Raw genomic sequence first — 12,731 nt, 5'->3', positions numbered from 1 at the left:
TTTTTTTTTGGAGACAGAGTCTTGCTCTGTTGCCCAGGCTGGAGTGTGGTGGCGAGATCTCAGCTCACTGCAACCTCTGCCTCCTGGGTTCAAGCAGTTCTCTGCCTCAGCCTTCTGAGTAGCTGGGATTACAGGTACCCATTCACAACCCCTGGCTAGTTTTATATTTTTAGTAGAAACAGGGTTTCTCCATGCCTGGCTTAGTTTATCAGTTTGAAGCAAGTTCTTTCTCTTCCTAGTTTTCTGAGAGTTCTTATCACTAATGGAAATTAGAAATTACAAAACCCTTTTTCTCCATTTATTGGGATTGTCTAAATTTGGCTTTTTTTTTTTTTTTTTTTGGAGACAGTCTTGCTCTTTCACCTAGGCTGGAGTGCAGTGGTGTGATCTCAACTCACTGCAACTTCCGCCTCATGGGATCAAGCGATTCTCTGCCTCAGCCTCCTGAGTAGCTGGGACTACAGGCATGCACCACCACACCTGGCTAAGATAAAGGGGAAAAGTAAATAACTAGGTTGGCAAAAAAATTAAATGATTAAACAGAAAAAAAATAGATTTTCTTTATTTTTTTGAGACGGAGTGTTGCTCTGTCACCCAGGCTGGAGTGCAGTGGCAGAATCTCAGCTCACTGCAACCTCCACCTCCCAGGTTCAAGCGATTCTCCTGCCTTAGCCTCCCAAATAGTTGGGATTACAGGTGTGTACCACCATGCTTGGCTAATTTTTGTATTTTTAGTAGAGACAGGGTTTCACCACATTGGCCAGGCTGGTCTTGAATGCCTGACCTTGTAATCCATTTGCCCCAACCTCCCAAAGTGCTGGGGAAAAAAAAAAAAAAATTTTAAAAGGCAATACCATTTACAGGATGTAGGGGTTCCTTCCGTTTCAGTGCTGAATGCGATAATGACACTTCCTTTTCCTCGTGCTGATTTTTAAAGCCGTCATCTATGGTGCTCTTAGCCTCTGAGAATTTCCATTCAGTGTAGTTCACCTGCTTCAGAATAAAACAATACCACATAGCTGGTAATGTCTTGGTTTTCTTCATTTCTTCCTTCTTTTTAAATACTAGCTCTTTTTATTTTATTATTTAGAGACAGAGTCTTGCTCTGTCACCAGGCTGGAGTGCAGTGGTGCAATCTCAGCCACTGCAACCCTCACCTCCCAGGTTCAAGTGATTCTCCTGCCTCAGCCTCCCAAGTAGCTGGAACTACAGGTGCCTGCCACCATGCCCGGCTAATTTTTGTATTTTTAGTAGAATCAAGGTTTCACCATGTTAAGCAGGATGGTCTCTATCTCCTGACATCATGATCCACCCGCCTTGGCCTCCCAAAGTGCTGAAATTACAGGCATGAGCCAGTACGCCCGGCCTTTTTAACTTTTATTGCTTTTTTGAGACAGAGTATTGCTGTCACTCAGGCCATAGTGCAGTGGCATCATCTTGGCTCACTGCAACCTCTACCTCCCAGGTTCAAGCGATTCTCCTGCCTCGGCTTCTTGAGTAGCTGGGATTACAGAAGCCCGCCACCACACTTCACTAATTTTTCTATTTTTGGTAGAGACAGGGTTTCACCATTTTGGTCAGGCTGGTCTCAAACTCCTCACCTCATATGATCTGCACGTCTTGGGCTCCCAAAGTTCTGGGATTCCAGGCATAAGCCCAGCCAATACTAGCTATTTTTAATTTTTATAAATTAGTACTTGTTGGCCAGACATGGTGGCTCATGCCTGTAATCCCAGCATTTTGGGAGGCCGAGGCGGGCAGATCACCTGAGGTCAGGAGTTTGAGACCAGCCTGGTCAACATGGTGAAACTCCGTCTCTACTAAAAATACAAAAGTCAGCTGGGCTTGGTGGCACACACCTGTAATTCCAGCTACTCGGGAGGCTGAGGCAGGAGAATCGCTTGAACCTGGGAGGCAGAAGTTGCAGTGAGCTGAGATGCTGCCACTGCACTCCAGCCTGGGTGGTAGACAGAGACTTGACCTCCACACACACACACACACACACACAAAAGTCAATGTGGCTCACGCCTGTAATCCTAGCACCTTTGGGAGGCTGAGGTAGGCAGATCATGAGGTCAGGAAATTGAGACTATCCTGGCCAACATAGTGACACCCTCTCTACTAAAATACAAAAAAAATCAGCCAGGTGTGGAAGGAAGCACATGCCTGTAGTCCTAGCTACTTGGGCAGCTAAGGCAGGGGGGTTGCTTAAACCTGGGAGGTGGAGCCTCAGCCTCCTGAGTAGCTGGGACTACAGGCATGTGCCACCATGCCCAGCTAATTTTTTTGTAGTTTTAGAAGAGATGGAGTTTCACCAAGTTGACCACCAAACCTGGCTAACTTTCATATTTTTAGTTGAAATGGGGTTTCACCATGTTGGCCAGGCTAGTCTCAAACTCCTGACCTCGTGATCTGCCCACCTCAGCCTCCCAAAGTGCTGGGATTACAGGCATGAGCCACTGCCTGGCTGATTTTGTATTTTTTTTTTTTTTTTTTTTTTTGAGACGGAGTTTCACTCATGTTACCCAGGCTGGAGTGCAATGGCTCGATCTCGGCTCACCGCAACCTCCGCCTCCTGGGTTCAGGCAATTCTCCTGCCTCAGCCTCCTGAGTAGCTGGGATTACAGGCACGCACCACCATGCCCAGCTAATTTTTTGTATTTTTAGTAGAGACGGGGTTTCACCATGTTGACCAGGATGGTCTCGATCTCTTGACCTCGTGATCCACCCGCCTCGGCCTCCCACAGTGCTGGGATTACAGGCTTGAGCCACCGTGCCCGGCTTGATTTTGTATTTTTAATAGAGACAGGATTTCACCATGTTGGCCCGGCTGGTCTCCAACTCCTGACCTCAGGTGGTCTGCACACCTCAGCCACCCAAAGTGCTGGGATTACAGGCATGAGCCACTGTGCCCAGCAGATTATTGCTTTTGTGTCTGCTTATGCTTCTATCTGTGAGAACATCTGGAGACAGTACAACCCACAATGTAGTGCTTCAGAGTTTTTATGCTCTTACTTGAGGTGTATTTCCATTTAAGATGTTAAGGCTAAGATACTCGAGTCTGTTCTTTCCTTGAACACCTATTCTTTTGCCATGTTTTCTTCTTGAGTAGCTCAAAACTTGGTGCTCCTTTTCCTTTCTTTCTCCTCCATGAGGAGGTTTTCTCTTTGCTTGATACCGGCCAGCTTCAGTGGGAACCTCAGGAGATGCAATCTGGTCCTGAATAGAAGGATCAGAGACAGCCTTACAAGATGGTAGTTTAACAACCTAGAAATGCAAGAAAGGGATTTAGGAACTAGCACTAGACTTCATTTACCTCCTCATGGAGCTGAGAGATGTTATCTCTCTCTCCTTTCCACAATAAAACCAAGATTTTTGCTCCATCAGTAGATTAATGGCATTATGGGGGATATATATTAAGTTCACAGGACATATGACATTCACAGAGGGAATTTCTTTTACTCCAACTGTAATGCTGTCTCCTTCAAATCTGCTCCATAGGATTGGCAGTGATCTGCTGCCTGTGGAGTCCTGGAGAGTTACCTGCGAAGGAACCGAAGTCTTTTCCTCTTCAGATGAGATCTTTGAACTGTCCTTGGTATTGTTCCCCTTAGTCTCAGCTTCTGGTTTCAGGAAACTCTCAGGGGGTATATAGGGAAACTTCCAATCAAGTTGTACTTGAATAGATCCATTGGGTTTCTCTGCAGGGTCAGTGAGGTTAAAATCACCTGAGACACAAACACATTAGTAAGACCTGATCACATGAAGTAAGCAAGTGAGTGTTTGCCAGAACCTTATCTATTTCCTTCCCATGTTTAATTTCATCACATTTTATCAGCAACTAATTAACATCCATCAATAATCACGATGATGATACACTCAGAAGTAACATCAAATAGCAGTGCAGTTAGAATAGTAATTGGGGAAGATGGGTATCTCTAGGATTCAGGAAGAGATAGTGAAAGGTATATGAAAAGGAGTACAGCTTGCTTGTTGTCAGTCATCCAGCCAATAAACAAGATTATATTATTATTACTATTATCAAATGCTTACTGTGCCTTAGGCATACTAAGAAAACTGTCATCTACGCCCAAGTGGTCCCGAGAAAACTTAAGCAAAATGGCTTTTTCCAAATGTCAGGCATCTGTTTTGTAACACTGATTAATAGACGACTCATACTGCCTCCCCTGTTTGGTGAAGGAGTTGTGTCCAGAAGTGTCAGCCTTTTTTTAAGCAGTTATATTCAGGAGCGAGCTGCACACATTTCCTAGAGTATCCAGAACCTTGTTAAATATGGTCGTTTCTGGCTGCAGCTATCCCACTTTCTAACAAGAACAGAGATACCCCCACCTCACTCACCCAGGACTGTAGTCAAAGAGTTGACCCCTCCTAGGCATATCCCCACAACCCTAGGCATGAAAGTTAGGAAAGACAGTACGGAGTTCAGCTCCACACTGGAGGGAAAAAAAAAATCCAAGAAACTTGCCTTTGTCATGGCCTGGTGTGGAAATCTCTCTAACTTGTGTCCAGTGTTTAAAGGAAGTGAGAGAATGATGGGGGAATGTGAAGGTCTCAGTATAATCAGGTATCTATCTAGCCATGCACTAACAACAAGCCTTAAGTAAAAGACAGATACTAGACAGCATTATGGAGCCTGGAAAAGTTTGTTGAGATTCAGAGGTATAGAATTCAGGTTGCTGGCTCTACCCACTTAGGAATGCTATCTTTGTGGCTGAAAAGAAGCAGAAGCCACCAGTGTTTCCACACAAACAGTGAGACTCTAAGTCTTCTGCTCTGCTGCTCTTGACGATATTTTAAATTCCTTTCTCTTCAGGTTTTAAGAGACTGCTTCAAGCAAGTAATCAAGAAAAGTAGAATCAGGACAGGGAGACAGGACTGGGAAGAGAACATGAAGATGTAATAACCTTAAACTCCCACCTTTAATAGATTTGTTTTTTGCAAGAGGCAGTAAAGACACTTGGGCTCGGCCAAGATACAAGCCAGGCTCTGAGTCTTCATCATCAAAAACGTGTATAGACAGGGCCTCCCGCCTTAGATATTGGTCCAGGTCAGAGGTCACAAGCACTGGGAATCGAGCCTGATCTCTAAAGTAGGGGTTGTTACTGGCTGGAATGATGGCAGTGTCATGGTCAGAAAAGGTGAAGAAACGATACACAGCATATGGACTGGGTTGAGTTCCCAGCCATCGACTCCGGAGGCCGCAGCACTTGGTGATTTCAATCCGTAGCTCATTCTGAGGTTCCCGAGACTCTGCTCTGAACTGGAAAGATGTAGATCATGGATTGAGGAAATGGCAGCCCCAGAGTGCTGTAGGTGAGGCCTAGAATCCATGGTGAGAAAGAGCTATGATCTAGAGAACTAATCCAACTGGGTCAGGAAGAAACCTAATTGTCTTCACCTGCCTGCAAACTGGCTCTGGCAGTTATCTGAGGGAGATACTACCCCCTCACGACTTACAGAATGGCAGAGAATCTACTCTGTTCATGGCAAGGATGTAGCTAGCTTCAAAGGCATTTCATTTTAGACTCAAGCCTGACCAAGGGAATAATCCAGACTAGTGGTGGTGTGACAGTTTTCTCTTTCATTTGCATTCCACAAATACTTATTGACAGTGGAAGACGGAACTGTTCTCATGAGCTGTTTGGCTGAGGCTCCTCTGAGATGCCTTAGCACATCCTTTTTCTCACCTCATTCTCCTGGGCCTTCCAGCCTCCAAGCACATTGGTTGACAGGTAGACCTGGGCTTTCTTTCGTTTATTGCATGCCTGTAGGCTGGGTTTTATCGGGAAACGCAGCCTCATCCAGTACTCTAGAACCCCAAACTCTTCTCCACCAGCTCCTGGGCAGCAGCAAGTATGAAATCATGGAGAACACAGATGGTGCGGCAATGATCAAGAACAAAGAAAATGTAAGAAATGACCAGAAAAGCAGCTATAGAGTTTGGGAAATTCTGCATTGGTGCTAGCAGCTGCAGGAAGCCGACAGCACTTACCAATCAGTGTGGCCAAGCCATGGACTTTCTCCACGGTCTCCAGCACCCTGTCAAAGCAAATCCATCCTGCAGCAAGAGTGTTGTGCTCACTGGCCACAGCCTGGTGGAGATCAAGCCGGGCTGAAGCCCCTTGAAGGTAGTGTAAGAAAAGGGAGTCTGTCTCCACCACATACTGGGAGGTGAAGTCATAGAGGGGCTGTGGCCCCACAGACAATGGGGTACAATGGGTTTCAAAGTCATAGAAGGAATAGGTGCAGAAAGTGGTAGGTTGGGTGTCTCCAGCCTGAGCCAGGGCAGCAGATGTCAGGAAGGCCTGGTGGATGTGCAGTTCGAAAAGATTCTCACCCTGATGCAGCAGAGAAATGTCCACTTTATCCTCATCTCCATGGGCCGGCAGTGTTTCCAAACATAATGACAACTGTCGGGTGCCATAAGCAACATCTTTGAGCTGTTCTAGAGGAGAAAGAAAACTGCCTATCCATTAAAGGGTTGGGAGCTCTTTCTCAGGGTAGAGGAGGGTGGACAAAAGAAAAATAAAACACATGGTGGAAGTCCAAGTTGTGATTATTTCAAGAAACCACGATTCAAAAGGAAAAGCAACAGAATGACAACCAGGAGCACTGAATTCTGATAGCCAAATAATCCAATGCCAGCTCTGGGGAGAGGTACAAAAGGAGTTATTGGAAAGTAAACACTAAACTTAGGAAACATTGGGGGCACATTTTATCTTACAGATGACATTGTTTTAGTATACATTGTGGCCCTATGAATTAGTTGGTAATTCCATAAAAGTAGTACTAGAAACACAAAAATATGAGTATTTCTACATGTTTGGTATGTCGACCGTGGAGATAACAGGAAGGTATAGACATAGTGTCTATGACATTATAATGAGTCCCACCAAGAAATGCTTCTCCTTCTCCAGCCAGGTCAGTCACAAGATCTTTCATTCTGTTCAGAATTTGGTTTCAACATAAGAAGGCAAAAAGAACTCTAAGTTAAAGAGTAACGGAGTAAAAGGTGGGAAAGGAGACTTACTGAAAGAGGTAGAAAATATTGGCAGTGGGATGCAAAGATGGGTAGACAGTCTAGCAAACCTGGGCTTATCTCCCAAGTCCAACCAATCAGAAACTTTGATGTATAGCCTGCTTCTAATTAGAGAATATTTGAGTCATCATAGTGTGCTACTGCTGCTGAAAGTCCTATTTCAAGAGAAAGTAAAATAAAATATTCTGGATACATCAGAATGTCTTCTTGTCCGAGACACACACACACACGGAGACTGTTTTCTTAATTAACAAGATTAATATAAATACACTAAAGAAAACAAAAAACAAAACAAAATATATTTAAAATTTTGTATTACATGATGCAGGATGAATAGTCTTAGCATAAAAAGAATTTCTATAAATCTGTAAGATACTGCTAAGAAGTGGGAAAAAATAGGAATGGTCAGTTCTCAAAAAGAATAATACAAGTAACTGGTGAACATAGAAAAACTCTTTAGCCTTACCAGTGATCAAAGAACTATTCACTAAAAATAAAAAAATAAAGAACTATTAGCTAAAGCAAATAAATATTCAGAAGTAGGTAAGAGCATTTATCCTGCACTGTCCCAGGAGAAAGGCCCTGATTCTGAAAGCCGTGAGAATTTCAATCCAAGGGAGAATTTCCTTTGTTGATATAGCAATGACACTTTTTCAGACTCACGCTGGCATGTATAAACCATGCCCCAGAGAGACTTATGTCCCTTTATTCTAGTCCATACTCACTAAGAAACTTACTTACTGATTTTGCTTTCTGTAAGAGGGCTTCCCTAAACTGTGGTTCCAAATTTCTCATGGCAGCAATGGAATAACCACTACTGTAAAATAACAAACATTCATGTTTAAATATCCGCTTCTGGTTAACTTGCTTTCTGTGAGTCAGATCTTTCACCACTGGGTATAATAACAAAGCCAAATGTCTTGACAAACAAGGCTGAGACCAGGCTCTGGTCAGCAGTGACTATACTAAGTACAGGAAGCACCACAATATGAAACTTGCATTCAGTGTCCAGCCAGCTGCCCTGTCACTGTCGACATCTTCAAACTGCAACAAAGATTTTAGAGACTTTAAGAGAGAAATCACTGACAAAAATAAAGGAGATGAGTGGTAAAGTTCTATTATCTAATTAAAACTCCTTTGAGGAAACAGTGACTAGGAGAGAGGGAGAAGAGAGAGAAGCAAGAGAGAAAGAGATTGTGTGTTACACCACCAATCTGAGGGCCATTGTTGGCCCTCTCATTCTCACAACAGAATTAAGCCCCTGGAAGTAATTTCTAGCCCCTGTTGAAACTGTACAGAGAAACCAGAGAAACATTATTGAGGGAAACAAGCTGCTAACATACATTAAAACAATAAAGATGGGTCAGGTGCGGGGGCTCACACTGTAATCCCAGCACTTTGGGAGGCCAAGATGGGCGGATCAGGAGTTTGAGACCAGCCTGGCCAACATGGTGAAACCGCATCTCCACTACAAATACAAAAAATTAGCCAGGCATGGTGGTGGATGCCTGTAATCCCAGCTACTCTGGAGGCTGAGGCAGGACAATTGCTTGAACCCAGAAAGTGGAGGTTGCAGTGAGTGGAGATTGTGCCACTGCACTCCAGCCTGGGCAACAAGAGCAAAACTCTTATCTCCAAACAAAACAAACAACAAACATAATAGGATAAAGAACAAGAGGGATAAGCTATATGCTAAGGATATGAGAGGCACCCTTCTTGATAAGTACACAGAGGGGAACACAGGTGTTAGCTGTGGAAGGGTCCCAAGGTAAGGAAAACAGAGGACTAGGACTTGCCAGATATTGGAAGGTCATGGCTTCTTAAAATACCTTCCAGCTGCTTGATACGGTTATTCTTGAGGTCTAGCAGTCGAGTCAACCTCTCCAGCTTTTCTTTGTAATCTCTATTATCACTGTCAGCTTTTGTTGTCATTGCCTCCAGTTCCTCCTGAAACAAAATAATGTCTGAACTTTTCTGTCTCAGTGGCCTACGACCAAAGAGCATAAAAATGTGGCACTGGCAGGGTCAAGAAGACTGCTATCGTTAGAGGGCCAGGTTCATTCACTAGAAGGCTTGGTTCCCTCACAGACCCTTCCAATACTAGTTGTGTGCTGTTGGTGCCATAGGGTAGTTCCTAGGATTGGCAAAATTTGAACCCAGAAGCCATACACTGATCCCATCACTGGCTCCTAAGGCCAAGGTGCTGTGGACATGAAGAACTTGAATCTTCAAGCTCTTCAAAGGACAGCCATTCTGTGTTTGCTCAGGACAGCACATCACCTGGCATCAGCCCTGGAAACTTAGGTCTTCATTCCCAGTCCTGTGAGTGGTTCCTATGTTCCTATTAACCACTCCCTTCCTGTACCGTCTTTGCTTGCACCTGATAACACACGTTGATTTTGCGCTGCAGAATAAGCATGTCTCTGGTCTTTTCTAGTTCCAATGTGGTCTCTGCGTGTGATACTTGCAACTCATTTAGCACCTGGGACAGTTTCTTTTCTTCTTGGTTTTGGGGTTCACTTGGCTGTAGAGGGAAATGCATTGGTAAAAGGGAGTATAAATATGACAGGTAAAGTAATAACTCTTCTCTATCTAATGGTCGTTGGTAACAGTAAAATGCCAGCAGCAGAAATTACTCTAAAATGTAAAAAAGGACCTGTATTACTTCACAGGTGCACTCTCCCTTAGTCCTCATGTTCTGTAGCAGCAGTAAAGGGAGGTTATACAGCTGCTAATGGCCGTTTGCTCTTCCACAGATAATTTCAAGTCCTCATGTGAAAAATATTCTAAATTTTATGAGCTGCAAAGAGTGGAGGAAATGGGTGGAGCACATGAAGCTCTCTATTCTCGGCCCTCGCATAGTCTTCCAAAGAGTGTCCTCTGCTAGGCACAGTTGCTCACACCTGCAATCCCATACCTTTTGGAGGCCAGGGCAGGCAGATCACCTGAGGTCAGGAGTTTGAGACCAGCCTGGCCAAAATGGCAAAACCCTATCTTTACTAAAAATACAAAAAATTGGCCAGGCGCGGTGGCTTATGCTTGTAATCCCAGCACTTTGGGAGGCCAAGGTGGGTAGATCACGAGGTCAATATATTGAGACCATCTGGCCAACATGGTGAAACCCTGGCTCTACTAGAAATACCAAAAAAAATTAGCCAGGCACCTATAGTCCCAGCTACTTGGGAGGCTGAGGCAGGAGAATTGCTTAAACCCAGGAGGCAGAGGTTGCAGTGAGCCGAGATCACGCCACTGCACTCCTGCCTGGTGACAAAGCAAGACTCCATCTCAAAGAAAAACATACAAAAAATTAACCAGATGTGGTGGTGGGTACCTGTAATGCCAGCTACTCAAGAGGCTGAGGCAGGTGAATCTCTTGAACCCAGGAGGCAAAGGCTGCAGTGAGCTGAGATCATGCCATTGCACTCTAGCCTGGGAAACAAGAATAAACCTCTATCTCAACAACAACAAAAAAAGCATGTCCTTGATCAGAACAAATATTAGTTTTATTTTTCTTTTTTTTTAATTTTGTTTTTTTATTTTTATTTTTGACTTAAATATTAGTTTTCTAATATCATCTCCCCTAGGGATATTTGCCAGAGTCCTTTCTGCAGAGTGGACTACTTTGTTTAAAGAGGGACTTACCTCACTCTGAGTATTCTCTTGGAATAGAGCTGGGGGAGTGGCTGGTTCACATCGTCTGTCAGGAGGCTGGGAAACTTCGGCTGGCTTTTGGAGAAGCTCTAATTCCTGTTTATGCTTCTGAAGTATGTTGATGACTTCAAGCTTCAGATCCTCATTTTGAGCTGGGGAGGAAACAGTCCAGAAATTTGAAACTCTGTAGTTATTTATAACTATGGTCAGAGTTGGATCAAGAGTGAATTGAGGCCGGGCGCCGTGGCTCAAGCCTGTAATCCCAGCACTTTGGGAGGCCGAGGCGGGTGGATCACAAGGTCAAGAGATCAAGACCATCCTGGTCAACATGGTGAAACCCCGTCTCTACTAAAAATACAAAAAATTAGCTGGGCATGGTGGCGCGTGCCTGTAATCCCAGCTACTCAGGAGGCTGAGGCAGGAGAATTGCCTGAACCCGGGAGGCGGAGGTTGCGGTGAGCCAAGATCGCGCCATTGCACTCCAGCCTGGGTAACAAGAGCGAAACTCTGTCTCAAAAAAAAAAAAAAAAAAAAAGTGAATTGAATTTTCCTACTAAGGTTTAGTTAATTTTATAAATTTGAGAAGCAATTCTCTATTATTTCTACAGATGGAGCCTCTAGCTTATTGAGGCAGTAAACTGAGGTGATAACTTGTACTCCAAAAACAAAACAAAAGGCACCTGCAGAATGGTAGCCTGGAAGGTAGAACACAAAACAGAAAGGGAGTCACTTGACTGACTAGGACAATCCAAACTTTTTGACAACACCACTGAAACCAGTATCTCTTGATGTGCAATAAAAAAAAACCAAAACCAAAAAAAAAGAAACCAGTATCTCACCAACTCCATCCCCACACCATTCTGACTTCTAGGTTATTAGCTCTCTGTGGCACCCATCTTCACACCCACCCTGGCCTGGAGGGAGAATGGGCATTTGTGTTCCAACGTGTGTGTGTTTTCTTTTACTTTTTAGATAGATTCTCACTTCATCATCCAGGATGGAGTGCAGTAGTGCAGTCTCAGTTCCCTGCAACCTTTGCCTCCAAGGTCCAATGACTCTTGTGCCTCAGCCTCCCAAGTAGCTGGTATCACAGGCACGCACCACCATGACTGGCTAATTTTCATATTTTTAGTAGAGACGGGGTTTCACTATGTTAACCAGGCTGGTCTCGAACTCCTGGCCTCATGTGATCTGCTGGCCTCAGCCTCCCAACATGCTGGGATTACAGGTGTGAGCCACACCAGTCCAAGTGTGTGTTTTTCCGGGAAGAAAGGTAATCAGTGTTTAGTGGGCAGATCATTTCATCATTATGCATTAGAGAACAGATTAAATTAGATGGCCCTGAAGGTCCTTATAAGATTTCACATGTGCTTCATACATACTAATTGGTCCTTGGCATGTGCTCCTAAGATTTTATTCTTTTGTGGTTCTTGCCTTTATTTTTCTTGATATTTGTTTTCCTTTGGTTTCCTATTTGAATACACTAAAACCTGATGAGATATAAATTTGATAAGCCTAAAGATTAAGGTTCAGGCTAGGAAAAGTATTAAGGTCTTTTTGACAGTATTTAAAAATGTTCCAAATACCTATCTCCTGAGATCCAAGAGTTAAGATGGAAGTGAAATGGTAGTGGTAACCAAGAGTAGTAATTTGCTTCTCAAGTATTTGGTGGCAAAAAAAAAAAAAGAGTCTTCCAGTTGCCTCTAAAATGATTGATGAGAATAAAAAATTCACTTTCAATACTTTCAGATAGGTGTGTTGGTTTACACCTGTAATCCCAGCTACTTGGGAGGCTGGTGCAGGAGAACCGTCTTGAACCTGGGAGCAGAGGTTGCAGTGAGCCAAGATCCCACCACCATACACCAGCCTGGGTGACAGAGCAAGACTCTCCCATAAAAAAAACAAAAACCTGGCCGGGCACGGTGGCTCAAGCCTGTAATCCCAGCACTTTGGGAGGCCGAGGCGGGTGGATCACGAGGTCAAGAGATCGAGACCATCCTGGTCAACATGGTGAAACCCC

At 44.1% G+C, this 12,731-nt stretch overlaps 1 protein-coding gene across 1 annotated transcript in view; it reads right to left on the bottom strand.

The window, feature by feature from the left end:
* RPGRIP1 (RPGR interacting protein 1) overlaps positions 1-10,863 on the bottom strand; it is a gene marked incomplete at its 5' end in the record, with an annotated part of 44,516 nt that extends 33,653 nt beyond the window's left edge. Inside the window, 9 exons of the mRNA XM_032272156.1 lie at positions 855-993; positions 3,016-3,219; positions 3,544-3,728; positions 4,939-5,281; positions 5,709-5,860; positions 6,014-6,466; positions 8,890-9,007; positions 9,441-9,584; positions 10,703-10,863. Coding sequence (XP_032128047.1) covers positions 855-993; positions 3,016-3,219; positions 3,544-3,728; positions 4,939-5,281; positions 5,709-5,860; positions 6,014-6,466; positions 8,890-9,007; positions 9,441-9,584; positions 10,703-10,863 — 1,899 coding nt within the window. The remainder of the gene's footprint in view (positions 1-854; positions 994-3,015; positions 3,220-3,543; positions 3,729-4,938; positions 5,282-5,708; positions 5,861-6,013; positions 6,467-8,889; positions 9,008-9,440; positions 9,585-10,702) is intronic.
* Positions 10,864-12,731: the final 1,868 nt, after the last annotated feature.

This window comes from Sapajus apella, unplaced genomic scaffold (genome assembly GCF_009761245.1).
Source record: "Sapajus apella isolate SASKATOON/1434 unplaced genomic scaffold, GSC_monkey_1.0 scaffold311, whole genome shotgun sequence".
Lineage (NCBI taxonomy): Eukaryota > Metazoa > Chordata > Mammalia > Primates > Cebidae > Sapajus > Sapajus apella.
The sequence above is the reverse complement of the archived record's forward strand: the minus strand, read 5'-3'. Positions and strand labels throughout refer to the sequence as shown.